Source organism: Gymnodraco acuticeps, unplaced genomic scaffold, assembly GCF_902827175.1.
Source record: "Gymnodraco acuticeps unplaced genomic scaffold, fGymAcu1.1, whole genome shotgun sequence".
NCBI classification, from domain to species: domain Eukaryota; kingdom Metazoa; phylum Chordata; class Actinopteri; order Perciformes; family Bathydraconidae; genus Gymnodraco; species Gymnodraco acuticeps.
In genome coordinates, this window is record NW_022992265.1 from 2,567,193 (window position 1) to 2,588,107 (window position 20,915).

The following is a 20,915-nucleotide window of genomic DNA, read 5'->3' on the forward strand; positions in this document are numbered from 1 at the left end:
AGTTCCTGCGGATGCCTTTTGGACTCAAGAATGCCGCTCAGACGTTACAGCGCCTGATGGATTCGGTGCTGCGGGACCTGCCGTTTGTGTTTGTTTACCTCGACGACATACTCGTCGCCAGCGCTTCAGTGCAGGAGCACCTGTCCCACCTCCGAGCCCTTTTCACACGGCTCAACGAACACGGATTAATTATCAATCCTGCAAAGTGCCAGTTCGGGGTGTCGGACATCGATTTCCTGGGGCACCGCGTTACCAAGGGCGGTGCGACACCTCTGCCAGCGAAGGTGGAGGCTGTTGCGGCGTTTCCTCGCCCGCTCACAGCCCGGTCGCTCCGTGAGTTTCTGGGGATGGTGACTTTCTACCACCGTTTCATCGCCCGGGCCGCACACATCATGCGGCCGCTGTATGAAGCGTTGAAAGGCAAGACCCCCGTCCAGGAGATCGACTGGACAGCAGAGGCGGACGGCGCTTTTGCTGAGGTCAAGACCGCGTTGGCTCAGGCGGCTTTGCTGGCACACCCATCATCTACGGCTCCCATCTCCATCACCACGGACGCGTCAGACTACGCGGTCGGCGCAGTGCACGAGCAGTGGGTGGAGGGCGCTTGGCAGCCGCTCGCCTTTTTCAGCCGCCAGCTGACGCCTAGAGAACGCAAATACAGCGCCTTTGACCGGGAGCTCCTCGGACTTTATTTGGCCGTGCGGCACTTCCGTTTCATGCTGGAAGGCCGTGAATTTACGGCGTTTGTTGACCACAAGCCGCTCACCTTCGCCATGTCAAAGGTGGCGGAGCCTTGGTCGGCACGTCAGCAGCGGCAGCTTTCCTACATATCGGAGTTCACTACGGACATTAAGCACGTGGCTGGCAAGTCGAACCTGGTTGCTGATTGCCTCTCCAGGGTCGTCATCGGTGCCGTCCAGTTGGGCCTGGACTATACTCGCATGGCGGCAGACCAGCTCACAGATCCCGGCGTCCAGGCCCTGAAGGTGGAGAGCGCGGGGCTGCGCTTGGAGGACGTGGTGTTCGGCGATGCGGGCATTACTCTCCTGTGTGACGTCTCTACGGGCCTGGCGCGGCCTGTCGTCCCTGCCAGCTGGAGGCGTCCTGTGTTCGAGGCTGTGCACGGCCTGTCACACCCCGGCGTTAAACCTTCGGTGCGTTTGGTAGCGGCGAAGTTCGTTTGGCAAGGACTGAAAAGGGACGTGAGGACTTGGGCCAGGGAGTGCGTGGCTTGTCAACGCGCTAAGGTGCACCGCCACACGAAGGCCCCGTTGGAGCGTTTCCTGGTGCCTGAGAGGAGGTTTGATCACGTCAACATTGACCTGGTTGGTCCGTTGCCTTCCTCTCAGGGGTTTTCCTACCTCCTCACCATGGTGGACAGAACGACCCGTTGGCCGGAGGCGGTTCCGCTCGTTTCGACATCAGCCGCAGACGTTGCCCGGGCCTTCATTGCAACGTGGGTGTGTCGTTTTGGCACCCCGTCAGACATTTCCTCAGACAGGGGCTCTCAGTTCACGTCCGAGCTCTGGAACGCTGTGGCAGGCGGTTTGGGGGTTAAGCTGCACCGGACTACCGCTTACCACCCTCAGGCTAACGGCCTCTGCGAGCGCTTTCATCGCTCCATGAAGGCGGCCCTCAAGGCCGGCCTTACGGACGGTAACTGGGTCGACAAGCTGCCCTGGGTGATGCTGGGCCTGAGGACCGCACCTAAGGAAGATCTGCAGTGTTCTACAGCGGAGATGGTCTACGGTCAGCCGCTGAGAGTTCCGGGGGATTTCCTCCCAAATGCATCGGCTCCCTGGTCGGCGTCAGCCCAGCGGGCTTTCCTGCGTGACGCCGCTGAGGCCTTTACTCCGATCCCTACTACTCAGCACGGTACTCAGGTGTCCCAGGTTCCCGCAGAGCTCCGCTCGGCGGAGCACGTGTTCATCCGGCACGATGCGCACAGAGGCCCCCTGCAGCCCCCTTATGATGGGCCTTTCCGGGTCTTGGAGCACGGGGACAAGCACCTGGTGGTCGACCTGGGTGGCAAGGCCGAGCACGTCTCGGTGGACCGGGTGAAGGCTGCTCACCTGGACTTGGACCAGCCTGTGGTGCTGGCTCGACCTCCGCGACGGGGCCGCCCCCCGGCCTCGTCCCCTGTCACGGATTTAAGACCTGTTGTTCCGGTCCCTCCCCTTCCGGGGGCCGCACAGGCGGGAGTCACTTTTCCGACTCCCGTGCTCAGGAGTCGTGGGGGTCGGCGTGTCGTTCCTCCCCACCATGCTGATTTTGTTTATGTGTGAATTCTGGGGGGGCTTGTGTGGTGACACGTTATTGGACATAATTCACCTTGCTTATTGTGTTGCCACACGGACCCTTTAGTGGGGAACACCTGTAGCTTTAGCTGCCATTCCTGCTAGCTCATCAGGCAGAGCAATGCATGTGTTAACCTCTCTGAAAGTAATGGATAATAAAGATTGGAACTCCATTCTTAATACACCGCCTCCGACTCTCTTTTCACGGCACTACATGGGTGAATTAATACCCACATGACTCCTAAGGTCAGAAGAGCTTTATTTAACAGCTGGTCTGTGACCCCTCCTGTTGTTCATTGGTAAGCCTGAAACATGCACTTGTCAAGGTTCAGAGGCATATTTTGCAAATATGGCAGAAGCCATCGATCATCTTAAGATAAGATAAGATATACTTTATTGATCCCAAGTTGGGAAATGTTTTTGTTACAGCAGCATACTACAATTCAGAGGTTAACCTGGTATTTGTACTCCACTACATTTATATTAGTTACTTTGCAGATTCTGATTAATGATGTGAAATACAAACAACCCTTAAATCAGACTTTAGTTACACCTGAGTCAAATTCAGGGAAGGTGATTGTCAAGTGCCAAAATAAACTATGCAATATATTGGACGTTAAGTACTTTGTCAGACTTCATATTTATCTGTGGATAACCCCAACGTTTTTTTCTTATTTATTTAAATAAAGCCTTATTAGTTTGTCTGTTTTGCACATCCTCCTGTTAATATCTTTGGACGTCCTGCACTAAACTGTTTTATTGTAGAGATCACTACAGTATCTTCTTGATATTTTATATTCTATATTTCTATCATGCCTTCTACTTTCCCCCAATTTTGTATGTAGGCTACTCTTAATATTTAAATGTTTTCATCAAATAAAACGTATTCAACAACAACATTCAATAATGTGCTTTAACCACTAGGCAGTGCGGGTTAAAAAACCAGTGGTGTAGTTAATAAAACATAATAATATCAAACATAATATGACTATTAACTTTATTGTGAAATTAAAACAGAACGGTAAAGGAAAATACAGTTTCAGTCTCTCGATTTGAAGCTTATGCATTGTACCATGAACCTGTATAGACCTGTAACAGTCAACTGCATGACGAGTTGGAAAGGTAGTAAATAATATCTTTAAAAACTACAGAAACATCCCTTTCTATCAGCTGTGCACCGTTATGGTGTAAATATAGCCTATCTACCAATTGGATCAAATATAAAAGTCAGCCGAATTAGTGTTGATACTGCAAGTTTGAAAATAAATGGAAGATGTTGTTTAATCGCTAAGATGTTTATATGATCCACGTCACGTTTTCAGTTTTGGCGGCATTTCTTACAGTTTGTCAAAAGGTCTTCTGATCAGGGCTCTATACATAAATATCTATGGCAGATATGTAATATTTAATGCAGCCTAACCGTGTATTACAATGCCGTTATGTGATGACTTCCAAGGAGAAAAGCAAGAACACTCGGAATAAAGTATTATTAAAAAAAAAAAAAAATGTTTTTCCGATTTCATATCATATAAACACCATATCCCGAAATGCATTGCGGCTAAAACAATCGATGTTTTAGCCTATCAAAACCTCTGAAAAAAGAGAGGTGTCTCTTAGAATCGAAAGAGAAAAACCTATGGGAAAAACACAAAAGCATTGTACACAATTTAAACCAATACATGTCATATAATTAACAAGGATAAACTGATGTTTTTTAGTTGATGAGTACTGCAGATATCACTGTTAAATCATTTGATCATTGGTTTTATTATGAAAACGTTGAGACCGGAAATACTGTTTTCAACCCGTAACTTTACATGGAGGCTGCCGCATACCTCAAATCATTTTCGTAATATCTATCAAACTATAGATCCTACATAACGACTGGACGTGGATTCTAAAAGTACAATCTACGCTTCTCGCTAGAAATCTAATCAAAAAGCGTTTTAATGGCCAAACTATCCTACAATTTAGGATTTTACAGAGAGGGTTATTTGTGAATAAACGACCATCTGTAACGTTAGCATTCAACGGGAGCACTAGAGGGCGAAAACTTTAAAACGTAATTATAGGACGTATTAAGCGCTTGAACAAACAACATATTTGGTCGTAATAAGGGCCTGAACAATCGGCCCATTTGGTCGTATGAGTTGGAGGACTTGTTGCAAAAAAGACAGAGACAAATATAACCACTGTAGAGACAAATATCACCACTGTAGTTATCTGATAGTAAATAATTGACTTTGTATTTGATTTCAAAGACCTAGAGATTTATAAAGGATAAGTAAGAATCAATGCTCAACAAAACAGTTAATACTGTAGCTGTTAAAATAAATGTCTTTATTTACACAGAGACTGTTTTTGCAGTATTTTGATGAAAACACTTGATTTGAATACACACTCACAGACATCTTTTTATAGTTTCAAAGACAAGATAAACACATATTGTACTCCATCAGTACATTAGCTATGCCCAATATTATCACTCCTTAAAGTAACTTGCTAGTTTAGCCTTCCAAAAATATACCTCTCTCAAACGCAACTGAAGCTGACTGTTGTTAAAGTCTCCAGATTGTAAAGGCCTGGGAAAATGGCAAGAATTATATTCCATATCTTGAAATGTATCCTCTTCCTGCTGTGGGTAATTTTCAGAGTGTGTCTGGTCCCACTGATGCAGCCAAGTATAGGCAAGTTTCCTCTCTGTCCTTCTCAACTGACAAACGACCAAACAAATACACATATAAAGAGGGAGAGAGCCAAGCAGATAATGAAGTGTTCAATTATAGGGAGACAGAGAACACATTTTAAAATGGAGCTCTTCCAGCTACTCACTCTGTTTCTGGAAGTACCTCCCTTTCCCTAGGTCTTAATAGAGAGTGGTATCAAATTAAAGCCATGTATCATCCAGTTATACACAGAAACACTGCAGCCAGATGCCTATTGGTCAACTTCTCCTGGTCTGTGATATGTAGCCACAAGCCAACACATAATGTGTCTCAATCTCTATCACTCTCCCTTTGCCTCTGTCTATGCCCTGCTTCTTTAACTAAATAATAAGTAATGAGATGGGTGTCAGAGATGTTTGGCCAGTCACCAAGTTCCATTCAAGATGCATTTCAGGAAAGAATGAGCAGTGACAAACATGTAGTTGCTTCAGAGGCTGATTGAGGCCTGAGAATGCTTTTTGTGCGTGTCTACTGTACATGCTAATCAATTCATCTGTTGTATTGACTGAGTTTACTTAAAGGTGGGGTAGGTAATTTTGGAGAAACCAGCTCGAGTGCGCTAGAATTTGAAAATACACAGCCAGAAAAAATCTGCCACTTCCTTACAGAGCCCCTCCTCCAACACACACGAACGCGCACATGACCAATGAGGGCACAAGATACGTTTGTGCACGAGATGGAAGGCTGACAGGCAGGTAGGCCATCCAGTTATTTTAGCCGGGCCGGCTAAAATGATTGTTCGTGCTTTTTACAGTACTACGGCTTCCACAGATGAAAGTTTTTTAATGGATTTTTTGTCAAAGCTCTTAAGATATTCATTGCTATCGGGATGTTAAGAGCATTCCATGGAATATAATAAAAAGTGTATCTCCAGCCGGTTTCTCAAACTATCCTACCCCACCTTTAAGTCAGGGAATGGTTTGGCTTGCTTCAGATTTACACCTGGGCAATCCACTGGATAAAATGAAGGTTAGAGGGAGCATTTGAACAGTTGTTGAGAGAAAGACAGAAGGCCATTCATTATTTATTCTTTCCCTTAACTTTTTCCCTGTTTGTGTCTTATGAAATGTTAGTCATTGCAGTTTAAAGTCAGCATACTCCAATTGCTCACAACAGAGGAGTTTCAGCAGGCGATGCATATGTTAGTTCAACCTGAGATGCATTCTGGACACCAATTAACGCTGCTGTGATTAAAAATACTTGTTGCATTAGGGTATTTTATCAGCCTTTGTTTATTTAAAAGCACCCATGGACTGAAAACATAATTACTCTTGTTTTCTATTTAAAGGCTTGTGCAATAGAGGACAAATGCTTTTTTGTGTGCCATGACTTTATTATCAGTTATTAGCCAAAATAAGATTCCTGCATTAATCACATGGACATCAATTATTTTTCAATAAAGTCTTTCACGTTGTGCCCTTGGGAAGTGGGAAGTAAAGCAATATGGGAGTGAGAAACAAGAGCTGTGCAGAGCTGCTGAGGATAATTGGTTGTGAATAACTTGGATGCAGTGGCTGCGGTAATAATGTTCCTATCATCCCTTTCCTGTCAGCCTCTGTCCCTGCACTGGGTTTTCCTCTCGCTCTCTATTAATCAGTGTCGGGATGCAACCCCGGGGGGGCTCATCATTGATTACGTTGACCGGTGGTTGGGCGAGCAGAATGGTCAGGTGTCTGTTACCGGGGTATCTGTCATCATGGCCCTGTCCCCATTTCAAATGAACATGTGTCCAGACAAGGTGGAGGTTAGGGTTTATCAGAGGAGAGGAGAGGCATTGAGCAGAGTGACCAATTTCCCCTGAAAGGCTTTTGCTTCGGTCTTCGTCCCAGTCATTTAATACCTCTGCAAATGCAAAAATATGTTGTCCATGTGTCTATACCTGGCTGGTTGCAAAGGCTGAATAGAAATGTGCTGGGTTTTACAGCCAGAATAGAGCCTTTGTGCTGCAAAGAGAGTGCAGCTAATCTGGGGATTCATGTTTGTATTGTTATGAGTGGTAATGTATGCCATATCCTGCATTTTCTGGTGTGTGTGTGTGCCTGAAAAGCTCTCTGTTGTATTCATGTGCCTGTTGCTGCAGCCTATTGGTGTACTTACTCAATGTACCTGCAGACACTTTTTGGTAAAAAATCAGCATATTGAAAAGGATCTGAACCAGTCAAAATTCCTTGCAACCCACACCAATACAGCATCAGCAGAAGCAGCCCTGTGATATGACATGTAATCAATGCCGTCTGTCATATTCTGTCATTCTTCTGTATTTGCACGACTTCCGTACACCTGCTGACAGCATTCGGCCCGTCACTGTTGAATGAGTTTCATGACAGGGATGGATTGCAATGTGAGGATAACTTCTGCAAGCCAAAGTGACCTTAAGTTGGCAGAGGCATTCTGGGTAGTTTTTAATGAGCTGTTGGCCAGAGTGATGGGCAGGTGTGACCTTGGGCTAGATGCCTGGGCACTATGTTGCTACCTGGGTTTGAGGGATAAACACATACTTCAAGGATGCATACATGGGTTGAATAATTGCGAATGTCTAATGCTGAATTTATGTAAAATATATTCTACAAATTGTTGATATGCACATGTTTCTGTTTACAAAGAAACACACATTCAGGGTAAATCCAGTGCACCAGCACTTAGCTAATGATACAGCAAAACATACTTTGAAGATGTCACTGTGTTGCAGTGGCGAACCGTCAGGGCCTTCAAGGTATTCAGAGAATACCCTGGAACACTCAGATAAAACAAACAAAAAAATCGATTTAATTATATAAATAAAATGAATAAATGAGAATCGTATCTGTGTTCTTGATCTGTAATATTACACTGTTACGTTGATTTGTTTGTCCTTCTCGGACCATGCACTACGCATTTCAGTGGTTTTGTGTGTGTGTCTACAGAAGGTCCAGTTGTGATAGACACGGTTCGCCACTGCGAGTGTTTGAGTTTTTTACAGCTCAAAAAGAGAAATGTGTCATTATCAAAAAGCTATATACATATAAAAGGAGGGTACTTTAGATCACAGACGAGACTGTAACATTTGAAGATATCTTATTTGGTTCCAATACTTTTTCAGATGTATTGCTTCTCTCTCCAACTACAGATGGTCCGAGGCCGACCCAGAAAGAAATAGTTTCTCTGCGGGCATTCATGCTTCTCTTCCTCAAGCAACTCATCCTGAAGGTATATCCCACCTGTCTTCATGCCTCGCAGAACCTCACACAACTTGATTTTCGCTGCTTGGAATAAAACCAGTTGTGCTGAAACACGAAATGAATTCATTATTCAGTTTTGGTAATTTCTTGATCATTTATCTATTTGAAATAGGTCCATCCATCAATATGACAATGTTAACCAACGTTAGTCATCACTTTTAACTTGAATTTCAAAATATGACTGGTGTTTTTCTTACTAAATAAGTTGAAGTACTTAATATATATTACTAACAATAAATTATATTCTAATCAAAACAAAATATGAGACATATGTCACATGTAAGACCTTTTTCTTAAGTTGTATATTGAACTCTTTTCTCTAGTTTAAGTGTAACAGGGTTTTCTAGGCAGTAATTTAAGGAATTCTTAAATTGGACAGAAAACAGACTTGGCGTGTACATACTGTCACCAAACCAAGCAAGCAAGTTATCTGGCTTTTCAATCTGTTTGGTTGTAGAACAACCAAATCACACATCCACACTAAGCCCATAAATGAAAAATCAGGAGGCCAGAACACTTAATGTGCTTGTATAGTTTCAAGTATCTAATTTTTAACTTTACAGCATAGAAAACAAGGGAGAAGATTCAACATGTTTTTCTGTGTTTTTCTTCTTTCAGGATCGAGGTGTGAAGGAGGATGAGCTGCAGAGCATCCTGAACTATTTGTTAACAATGCACGAGGTACAGGAGTCTATGTGCACCTAGTGAATTCAATGTATGTCAGTGGGCCACTTTACTGCTGCACTAAACCACAAGGTCACATTTTATTATCAGCAATATTTCTCTGGGAATTTCTTTTTCTTTTTTTTTTTTCTTAGCATTTAAACTTAGCAGCAAGATAAATGCATCATTCAACATATTTTCCATTGTGCAATAACCAGCCACTGCTCCTTGACTGTTGGAAGGTGTACCGGGGGCCCAGGTGTATTCTACAATTGCCTGGCACATGCACTGTGTCTTTGCCGCAGTTGCATTTACAGTGTGAACAAAGAACAAACACATGATTCTCTTTCTTCTCCTGCCCCCTTTTCTATTGTTCTATCCCTCATTGTCTTCCTCTCCTGGATTGTCTGCAGGATGAGAATCTGCATGATGTGTTGCAGCTGGTGGTAGCCCTCATGTCTGAGCACCCAGCCTCCATGATCCCTGCCTTTGACCAGAGAAATGGAATACGGTAAGCCTCCCAGGGGAAGACTCAATCCCTTTTCTGTTTAAGCACCAAATGAAGAGGTGATTTCACAAAATAAAGCTGAACACCTAACACCTAACACCAGTGCTGTTGCCACATGTCTATGTGATGCATGAATAATTCACAAGTTCAACGAAAGGGAAAAAAACCTATGCATGTAGCAACAATATTAACATATTGATATCCCTATATGTCACAGATGATCAAACTAACCCCATGTCATCCTATAAAATATAAATGCGCACAGTGTAGCTCTACTTGTGAATTCTATTCATTGTGGAAAGGCTGCTGCCTTCATAAGGACATTCATTCGATGTTAATGTAAATTCACTCTGAAGGAAAGTGGTTGTTAGCTAACCAGTGAAGGGCCTTTTCATCATCAGTGTTACATTGTATTCTGTCCAGACAGTGTGCTGTTGCCAGCTCTCCCTGTTTGTGTCTATTTCAGAGTAATCTACAAGCTCATGGCCTCGAAGAGTGAAAGCATTCGAGTGCAATCCCTCAAAGTCCTTGGCTACTTCCTCAAGCATTTAGGCCACAAGTAAGTCATCCATTTCAATAGCTGTGCAGTAGCTGTGCAATTACACACTCAGAAGTGGTTTTCATAATAAAAAGTCAAAAGATGAATGATGTGTCATGTTTTGAAAATGGCAGTCTGTTACATGTCTATCTTGTTTGTACTGCTATTGTTGCGCCATTGTTGTCCGTTAACCAGCCATTTTCAAATAAACAACATTACGATAGGTGTGAAACGCATAAATCAAGCTTTACATCCAGGCGATAATTCATCTGATCCTGCACTCTTTCAAAGAAGTGCGCAATTATAAGAGCCGAAAAACGTTTGACTGGATGCCAGGATGGTAAATTAGGGTGCACTTTGTAAAACACCTGAATTCATGGCTTCATGCCCTGTATGCATTAAATCACATAAGAGAACAGTGGAAAAGGTCCAAGTTACTGTTCCACAGAGTGACATTATTAATATACTTCTTACGGGGAGGTGGCAAATCTGCTGTTTGCTGCACATTGGACAGAAGAGGAAATGCCTTATGATGATTCAAAATGTGGGATGCAGGGATGGATGGAGAGTATACAGGAGGGATAAGCCCATACTAGACCGCCCCAGGCACAAGTGAAGGGCCTCTGTCCTCAGGGGACACGAGGGGCTCCATGAGAGCTTGCCTTCAACCCTCACTTTAACAGCTTTCATACATTTTAAAGCACAATCCTCCTCACTATGAGAGCCAGTGCAACTTATTAAGAATGAAACGTGTATCTTCAGTGCTTTGTTGATATTACTTTTGGTAATTATATTTTTCTTTTATTAGTTCAGTGATGTAAGGTGATGTTTAGCAGTGCTAACAAGTACCAGAAAAAGCATGAGAGAGGCTATATGACTTAAGCATTGCTCAAACTTCTTTATTAACATTTCATATATTCAACCACCTTAAAGTAAACTTGAAGACAAAGCGTAATAAATATTAAATAATATTACATTATGTCTTGTGATTTTAGAAAATATGCTTCTCTCTGCATTTCCTTATAACTATATTATTTTAGTTTATTTTATATATTTGTATTTTCATTAACATTGTCTTAACTCTGAAGAGTATCCTCAAAAAAGGTATATGGTCTCTAGGCTACACTATACACTATACACTGGCTATGAATTATCAGTTTGCCCTTTTCTCCCAAAACATTTTTAATATTCATACAGTTGAGAGAAATGCTGCTCTTCTCCTAAGTGTCCAATTTGCCAGCCTCTGCAGCAGAAAATGAAAACATTGACTTAGGTCCCAACTCGTCCTGAGGCATTGGCAGCCTAGGCTTAGCATTGTGACACCAGTCATTATGCTGACTGTAGTTTGAAATGTGTCACAGTTGAACTTCTTCAACCTATGATATCAGCCAAACGACTCGTTGCGCCCTCGCTGCTAGGGGGACCCAAGTTCCCATCGGCGAAAACACGTGGGTTTGCTGTCCTGGCTCCAAGATGGTGGAATGAGCTCCCCATTGACATCAGGACGGCAGATAGCTTGCACATCTTCCGGCGCAAACTGAAAACTCATCTCTTTCGACTCCACTTCGAGCGATAGAACTATTAACGAAGCACTTTTATACTAATAAAGGACTGGCTTACCTAAAGCCAGTTGAGTAACACTTGAAATGTTTGGCTCTATGAAACCTGATGTACTTATATGATTCTGTTTTCTTCAAGGTTGTGTCTTCCTGGTCGAATGTACTTATTGTAAGTCGCTTTGGATAAAAGCGTCAGCTAAATGCAATGTAATGTAATGTAATGTAATATGCCTTTATTGTATCTTAGAGCCTTTCCTAGTGACAGGTTAACTTCGTTTTCCTACACACCTCCAACCAAATCCCCCCAATTCATGGCAGCAGGCACTTCTTGACACTTGTCTAGAGAGCTCGACTCCCTGAGGGTGAGAATAGGGAGGCAAGCTGACGACGCTCACTGATCCTTTCAGAGACTTAGGGAGCTCTAAACAAGCCACTTTAACATTATGTGTGTGTATTTATCCACAGGAGGAAGGTGGAGATCATGCACACACACAGCCTCTTCACTCTGCTGGGAGAGAGGCTCATGGTGCACACCAACACTGTGTCGGTGACAGTCTACAACACTCTATACGAGGTAACCAAACATTCTCCTCTCAAATGTCCCAACATTCGTTCACCATTGTTTTACTGTGAATGTGGGACTTATGTCTTCTCACCTCTTCCCGAACCAGATTCTGACAGAGCAGGTGTGCACACAGGTAGTTCACAAACCTCATCCCGAGCCCGACTCCACCGTCAAGATTCAGAACCCAAGTAAGCCTGTTATGTGTCACATGTATACTCTCTAAAGTACTCCGTTCTCTGGAATAACTGACAATATGTGTGTGTGTATTTGTGTTTGCATAAATGTGATTTCAGTGATTCTCAAGGTGGTAGCCACCCTATTGAAGAACTCCACCCCCAGTACAGAGCTGATGGAGGTCCGGAGGCTCTTCCTTTCAGACATGATCAAACTGTTCAGTAACAGCCGAGAGAACAGACGGTGAGCAGAACTTAAATCACATTTTACTCGACCGCTCCGTGTATTATCTTGCTATTTGCTATCAAGTAAAGAAACATTTTGGTCCTCCTTGTATAAGTTTGTAAGAGACTCATGTAGGGACGCTCACATAGGTGCAGAATCATTCTCAGACATAATCCTAATCGTTCCTGCTTTCTGTCTTCTTTTCCCTCTAACCACCCAACCACTCCTACACACACTATCTTTAAGACATATTACTAATGCAATTAGAAGTCTTTGGAAACCACTGACCTTTATCAACACTGTAATTAGCGTAAAATAACAAGTCAGAAAGTGCTCCTTCGAGTTCAGTTGTTGAAATGAAGAAAATAAATAATGTTTTCACTTGCTGCCCCTATTTTGTAATCTTAGCTGTCAGTTTATTCTGTGAGGAGCTGCTGCAATATAAACAAAACAAATGAATACATCGCTGGCCAAATCATCAACACTATTTAATATGAATAACCAGAACAACTCACACATACACTCACTGGTATGTATGCCTTCCTATTACATGTAGAGAATGTAAGGGAGGATTTAATGCAGACTTATAACGACTCCCTATTCATAAGTTCTTCAGGTTGTCAAAAGCCAATTGTAAGATAAAGCTTTGCCGATTAAATGTTGCCAATTAAAATATATTTTTGCAGTTAGACAGTGGTGGTGTTTGTCTACAAAAACTAAAATGTCCTGAGAAATGATCCATTTACCACCAACATCAATGAAACATATTAAACTTGCTATACACAAGAGGATCACAGTTTACTCAAATGACTGAAACTGATTGTATCTGGTTTACATCTGACAGTTTTTCAAATGTATTTATTTCCTTAATGATGTGTGTGTTGCAGGTGCCTGCTTCAGTGCTCCGTATGGCAGGACTGGATGTTTTCTCTCTGCTTCATCAACCCTAAGAACTCTGACGAGCAGAAGATCACTGAGATGGTGTACAACATATTTCGTATTCTACTGTACCATGCCATCAAGTATGAGTGGGGAGGATGGCGTGTGTGGGTGGATACGCTCTCTATAGCCCACTCTAAGGTCAGTATTGTACTGTGCAACAAAGAGGAAACACTGACCTCTGCTGTAGAGGCAGACATTATCTATATTAACCTGACTCTTAAGGTTCTTCAAAAAACGATCTTTACAGTCGTTTGCATCATAAATGTGTGGCTAACATTGCCTGTGCTATTTCTCTTTTTCTAGGTGACATACGAGGCCCATAAAGAGTACTTGGCTAAGATGTATGAAGAGTACCAGCGTCAGGAGGAGGAGAATATAAAAAAAGGAAAGAAGGGCTTTGTCAGCACCATCTCTGGTCTATCTGCGCAGGCTTCTGGCATCAATGGTGTTGTTGAGATCAGAGAAATCGACGATAACTCCAATACACCTGAGAGTGAGAAGGACTATGAGAGTGTGGACTCTCGCATACTGCTGGCTGAGGGGAAGGGGCATGAGGAGGGTATGGTGGATGGAGTCAGCGTCGGTGTTCATGACCTTCTGGTGGACATCAAGGCTGAGAAGGTGGAGGCTACAGAGGTAAAGCTAGACGATATAGAAACTCTGGGAGTATCTGAGAATGGAGCACTGGTGGAAGTGGATTCTCTGCTGGATAGTGTTTATTGTGCTGCTGCAAAAAAGCTCAGGGGCAGCGTGGATGACCACAATGCACCCCCCCTCATTACTCTAGATGATGACAAGGACAGTATCCCTCACAGCAACTTTCTGTTTGGCAAGGTGGCAGGCAGCATGGAAGACAAGCTTCTGCCTGATCTGAGTACAGCTGAGCCTCTGGTCGTGCCAAGCACACAGCCCAGAGTCCACACCAGTGCCAGTGATGAGCTGGGCCTTCTTGCCCACATGACAGGCCGCTCTGAGCTTGGCTCTTTACCCAGCATCCTGGAGAACGATGAGTTTGAACTACAGGCAGCCATCGAGGGCATCAGCCCTGTGACTGGCTCTGAGAATGAAGCCTCTTCCAAAAGCCCAGAGGTCACTGAGGGTACAGATGGAGCAGAAACTGAAAGAAACTCCTCCATTTTTAAAACCTGCAGTGCAGCAGATACAACAAGCAACACTTCGGACACAGAGAGATCCCACAACGGCAGAGACAAGGATGCGAGGAAGATTCAGACGACAGCCACCACACAGGTCGGTCTGATTTATTTATCACAGAGTTCATTCATTAAAATGGAATCACCAGTACAATCCAACAGAAAAAGGCACGTTTTCAAATGTTCTGAAAAAGCACAAGTTCACTGAGTTCATAAGATTGAAAATGCCTGCGAAGCTTTGCCAGAGGGAAATAGAACAACAGACGATCATGAACACATGCAGCGTCGGGGTTGAAGAGTGGAAAGCAAGGAGGGAGAATGTTTGCAATTGTCAGGATGCCTTTTGTGAACAGTTTCATTTCATCTGACCCATAGAGATAATTCCCTTCCTCAGCTCTGGTTGTAATGGGGACAGGATGGCCTGGTGCATATCACGAGTCATCCCTCTGAGACTCAGGAAAGTGGGCTGCTGGAATAGTTGGCTGATCTAACAGGAAGGGAGAAAATAGACAGAGCATTATTCTGCAACAATGTCCTGGGATTTGTTCCTTGCTCCCCTCCTCTCCTATGAGCTGAGCTCTTTCTCAGAGGTCATGCTCTTTGACCTGACTGGGATGAAGGGCCATTGGGAGGCAGGGTTTATTTTTAAACCTTTTGTTCGCTATTGCTGATTGCTCATGTTCTTATCGCACTTTTTTGGCATCAGCTTGCTGACTCATTCAACGTATACCTGGATGTTTTAATAAGCTTGTTGTGTTTTTTTCTTTAACCACAGGCACACAGAGGTTATCACTTTAACTAGGCAATTCATCATAAATAATGATTAGTATGACAATAGCATTATATCTCATTAGGGTTGCACTATTGATCTTTAGAGGAGAATAGGATTTGCTACTGTTCTGTTCTCATGATGGACCGTGTTTGTTTATGCAATGCCTAATTAAAAGTTTGTTATTGATTGTTGTCTCCCATCAGAGTCTACACGGCCGCCTTGCCTCTTCGATGGACAGGGACCTATGTGCGGACATTGGCTTCAGGGGGGCGCCCCTAACAGAGGAGCAGCGGCGGCAGTTCAGCCCCGGCCCACGCACTACCATGTTCCGCATCCCAGAGTTCAAATGGTCAGCCATGCACCAGAGACTGCTCACCGACCTGCTGTTTGCTCTGGAGAGTGACGTCCATGTCTGGAGGAGGTGTGTGAATCGCTTTATGTGCGCTTGAAAGGGAGGGTGAGCATGATGCTTGTAGTGCGACAATGATTACCCTTCCATATCAGAGGCAACATATCATTGTATTGCTGGCTGCCTATGAACGGGTTTAGTTTATTGCACAGTAAAATTGCCATATGTTTTATACAATTAGAAATAAAATGCTTTTTCCCATAATAACCCCATTGTATTCTCCTGTCTACTCCTACAGCCACTCCACCAAATCTGTCATGGACTTTGTTAACAGCAATGAGAACATTATTTTTGTCCACAACACCATCCACCTCATCTCACAAATGGCAGACAACATCATAATCGCCTGTGGAGGGATCTTACCCCTTCTCTCAGCGGCAACCTCTCCCACTGTAAGTGCACCTCACTGTCTTCTCTGTGGGGGGATACTGCCATCTAGTGGTGGTTTAATATACACTTTTGGAGCTTTATGACTCATATGAGTTGTGTTTGGGGCTCCCCTTCTTAACTCTGTCACAGTAATGTTGAGGACATTATGAACATGTTGTGATGAGCCTCCATGTGTGTCATTTATGATTGTTTTATTGATACTCTGTAATTAAATTGCAGTCTTAAACTGAAATAGATTTTAATTATCCTAATTTGTTTATTTAGTCAGCGCGCCATGGTTATAATTTTTGCTATTACATTTCTATCTTTAAATTACTTTAATTATGAATCCACAACAGTTTTGTGCTAAATATTCATTAAATAGATCTAAACATGTACTATCCCTCTGGTGTATTTCAATCAGCAACCTTCTCACAAAATTTCCTAAGAAAACCTCCCCATGTTAACACGAAGAAAATAAGAGCTAATAAAAAAGTAGCTATATTGGTCATCTGGAAAAAAGGAAATAAATAACATCATCAAAAAGCCAGATTAAGCATAAAGGCTTTTTTTCTAGTATTTTGAGATTTATTTTACAACACCCCCTATTGACATACGTAATAATGGTTATAGGTACAAGTGGCGGTTGAGCTAAATCATGGACGAATTTGTATAAAAAGCACTATTAGGATTATTCTATTTCAAATGTTTTTTTGATTTGGCAGTGATGGAAGTGCTTTGATATTGTATCTAGTGGTTTGAGTAATATATTAAACTCTTACATTTAAACAATTTAAAATATAATCTCCTCTTGTTCAGAGACTAGAAACTATACACACTCTAAGGTAACAACGATGACCCCTGCTGCCCTCTTCCTGACATTTTACCGACTGACTGTCCTGAATACAGCAGCACCCACCACTGTGTCTATCTGTGATACAACAAGAGATGAATGTGGTAGAGATTTCCACTTTTGTTTTATCTAACTTGTGTCTTCCTTGTTGCTTGTGCAAGACGGAGTTGGAGAACATCGAGGCAACACAGGGCATGTCCTCTGAGACGGCCATCACTTTCCTGTCCCGTCTCATGGTGATGGTAGACGTGTTGGTTTTCTCCAGCTCCCTGAACTTCAGTGAGATCGAGGCGGAGAAGAACATGTCCTCCGGCGGCCTGATGCGTCAGTGCCTCAGACTTGGTGAGATCATGATTGGATGTTTGTCGCTGCCGATGTGAATGATAGTCAGTGCAGTGAGACAGTAAAACAGTATTTCTGTGTGCGGTTTTGTAAGGTGGAGTGCATCTTTTTCCTGTCACACTGGAAAATTGATGAGCTAGAAAATGCCAAGACAGTATTCTCTTCTCACACTAATAATTCCTCTAATCCCCGAAAATCCTCTGTTTGATCAGCAAAGCTAATTAATTTGGGTGTGCTCTGCTAATAGTTTACAAAATTGGACAATGTGCAGGGTTTTAGTGCAGCAAAAAGGATCATCATTTTGGATCATAGGAAATGTGTGAATGTATGTCTCTTTTGTCTGTTTGCGTGAGAGTGGTCTATATCTCTCTGTGTGTGTGTGTGTGTGTGTGTGTGTGTGTGTGTGTGTGTGTGTGTGTGTGTGTGTGTGTGTGTGTGTGTGTGTGTGTGTGTGTGTGTGTGTGTGTGTGTGTGTGTGTGTGTGTGTGTGTGTGTGTGTGTGTGTGTGTGTGTGTGTGTGTGTGTGTGTGTGTGTGTGTGTGTGTGTGTGTGTGTGTGTGTGTGTGTGTGTGTGTGTGTGTGTGGTGTGTGTGTGTGTGTGTGTGTGTGTGTGTGTGTGTGTGTGTGTGTGTGGCCTAGCATTACTATACTTGTGGGGACCTACATCTGTTTACACAGTCACGTGTGGGGACTCACCTCCCTTATTAAAAACGGGTGGCGCAGTGGTCTGTGCATCTGATCATCAGATCAAGGGAGTGCTGGGGAACTCCAGTTCGAAACCCGCTCCTGCCGCCACTGTGTCAAGCCGTTGTGTCCTTGGGCAAGACACTTCACCCGGATTTGCTCCTGTGGGTATTGTCCACAGTACATGTATGATATCAATGTGTACCTGTAAAAGCGCCTCGAAAAGTCATCGAGGCGTGAAGATGGACGGTGTGGCGCAGTGCGCTGTGCAATGATCATCAGATCAAGGGGTGAAACCCGCCGCTACTGCGTCTGTAAAGCCGTTGTGTCCTTGGGCAAGACACTTCACCTGAACTTGCTCCTGTGGGTATTGTCCACAGTGACCATTGCATGTATAAAAAAAAATATGTGTAATGTGTATTTGTAAAGCGCTTTGAGCATCTGGAAAAGCGCTATAATAAATGTAAGGAATCATTAATTTTAGGGTGAAGACTTGGTTAGGTTTAGGATTAGGGTAAGGGTTAGGGTTAGGCATGTGTTGGTTATGGTTAAGGTTAGGATACGTCTCCAGGAAATGCATGTAAGTCAATGTAATGTCCCCTGAAGTGATGTATACATGGTGTGTGTGTGTGTGTGTGTGTGTGTGAGCGAGTGTTTGCCGGATTGTTGACTCAAGTTGTGCTCTGGGGGTTGGGGAAATAGCCGCCAGACTTCAGTGTCCTTCTTGCAAACATCCGATTCCTCGTCACTGGCTTTGGTGTGAAATCAGTCTGGCTGCTGATTGAACTCCTTGTCTCTGTCCCAGCAGCAGGAGACAAATAATCATCAGAGATAATTGATTCATTTAAAGAAGGCATGCATCTTATCAACATTTAATTACCATTTAACTCTTAAATGACAGCTGATTTGCATGCTGTGTGGGTGTGTGTGTGTTTGTGTACGTGCAGTGTGTTGTGTGGCTGTTAGGAACTGTCTCGAATGCAGGCAGAGACACAGAGACAGGGGAAATAAGTCTTCCATTCGCAACAACAAGACTCAGGAAATCCTACAGAACGCTGTGACTTGCAACAAGGTAGGATGTTTGGTATCTATGCCCAAAAAAATAATCCATTTACACCTAAACACTTTGCCCCATGGGGAACATAAGACCTGCACTGAATCTACACAACCTCTCCTATTCTAAGCATCTCTTACATACATACATACAAATGTCGGCAGATATTTTGGTTAAAAATGTACAATATTCTGAACTCTTCAAAAGAAAAATAATAGAGATGAATAAGCTAAACAAAGTAGCATGTCATATTGTGTTGTCTTTCTGCTTTAGACAGCCATAGAGTAACTCTAGTAACCTGTCTCCCATCAAGGACCCTGATCGCCTCCTGCAGGATGTGGACATCAATCGGCTTCGCGCTGTGGTCTTCCGTGATGTGGTGAGTGCTCCTCTGTGTGTATGTGTGTGTGTGTGTGTGTGTGTGTGTGTGTGTGTGTGTGTGTGTGTATGTGTGTGTGTGTGTGTGTGTGTGTGTGTGTGTGTGTGGTGTGCAGTCTGTGGATATGCACAGCATGACCCCTGACTTGGCTGCAAGTAGTAGATAAAAATAGGATTTTTATTTTTTGACAGACAAATGGGCAAATCATCAGGTAAAACACAAAGTGTCATTTCAAAGAATGTATTGAGAATGATGGCAGACCTTTGAATGTGTTTCCCTTCTTTATGCAAGGTGCACAGAGAAAGCATTTCAGGCCACAGCAATGGGTTGTGTGAAATAATGTCTTCTGAATAGAAAGTGACATCACCGTTTTGTGATCCCTCTCTGCAGGATGATAGTAAGCAAGCCCAGTTCCTGGCTTTAGCTGTGGTGTACTTCATCTCTGTCCTGATGGTCTCCAAGTACCGCGACATCCTGGAGCCCCAGCGTGAGACGGCCAGAATAAGCCAATCAGGTCGCAGCATGCGTCAGGAGATCAACTCACCAACCAGCACAGGTGCTGACAGCTGCACCCTCCTTTCTTACATCCATTCTTCCTGCTCATAAATCTTGTCTATGACTTTGTCTGATATAAATGAATGGTGAGTGTCCACGTTCCTCTCTAATGCACTGCTGCCAGAGCTCAGAGCTCATTCAGTAAAATAGCAGGAATATCCTGCCTGCACTCCACTGGCTCACCTATGATTAATTCATGAGCTCTGCTAATTGCACTGCACAGAATTAAATGTGGAAGCTGAGGAGATGCTAGTTATGAACTTGAAAAGGCATCATCGTTCTCCGTGAAACCAAAGATAATATATGCCTCAGGTCATAAATCATACATTAAGCCACATGAAAGGAAACCAAAAAGGTTTAACTCAATGACTGCTGCAGTGCCAACTTGCTATTATGAGATGCTCGAGTGAGCATACTTTATCAACTTCCATTCAGACAAAGGGTGAAGCGAATCAAAGAAACAAGAGGAAGAGGAGAGAGGCTAAAGGAAATATGAAAGTGTAATTTGAAGTGCCCGGAACACATGGAGAACAAAGACAGAGAAGATGAGAGATGGGAAAGCGGCAGCATGCTGGCCAACTATGGGTTTTTGGGGCAGTGGAGCCAGGCTTGCTATTTTCAGCCCCATCTGTCAGTGCCCATTAGGCAAGCAATCCACCAGAGGAGAATGGGATCATAGAGGTTGCTGGAAGGAGAGAGGCACACTGACGCCTTCATACATTTCACCAGAAAAATAGGGGAATTTTCCAGGCGGCATGTGGCAGACGATTGTGTGATGGACCAGGAAGCCAGACGACTTGCTAGCTAAATCAGGCCCTGTTGACCTCATTACAGGGCATGTGATGAATATTAATACAACTGGCCTTGCATCTACTGTAGGTACCCAATGGGTTAAAATTAACCAAAGTCAGACTACAAAGGAACTTCTGCAG

General features: G+C 43.5%; 1 protein-coding gene across 5 annotated transcripts in view; it reads left to right on the forward strand.

The window, feature by feature from the left end:
- The window catches only part of nbeab (neurobeachin b), a 219,441-nt gene that overhangs the window by 91,474 nt on the left and 107,052 nt on the right, over positions 1-20,915 (forward strand). For 4 of the 5 annotated variants that reach the window (XM_034207128.1, XM_034207130.1, XM_034207131.1 and 1 more), the window contains 15 exons: positions 8,130-8,209; positions 8,860-8,922; positions 9,318-9,415; positions 9,879-9,971; positions 11,975-12,083; positions 12,181-12,262; positions 12,368-12,491; positions 13,361-13,553; positions 13,719-14,663; positions 15,542-15,759; positions 15,986-16,139; positions 17,131-17,311; positions 18,943-19,067; positions 19,363-19,428; positions 19,819-19,984. In XM_034207128.1, the coding sequence (XP_034063019.1) occupies positions 8,130-8,209; positions 8,860-8,922; positions 9,318-9,415; positions 9,879-9,971; positions 11,975-12,083; positions 12,181-12,262; positions 12,368-12,491; positions 13,361-13,553; positions 13,719-14,663; positions 15,542-15,759; positions 15,986-16,139; positions 17,131-17,311; positions 18,943-19,067; positions 19,363-19,428; positions 19,819-19,984 (2,697 nt within the window). The remainder of the gene's footprint in view (positions 1-8,129; positions 8,210-8,859; positions 8,923-9,317; positions 9,416-9,878; positions 9,972-11,974; positions 12,084-12,180; positions 12,263-12,367; positions 12,492-13,360; positions 13,554-13,718; positions 14,664-15,541; positions 15,760-15,985; positions 16,140-17,130; positions 17,312-18,942; positions 19,068-19,362; positions 19,429-19,818; positions 19,985-20,915) is intronic. The other variant, XM_034207129.1, reaches the window with a different exon arrangement.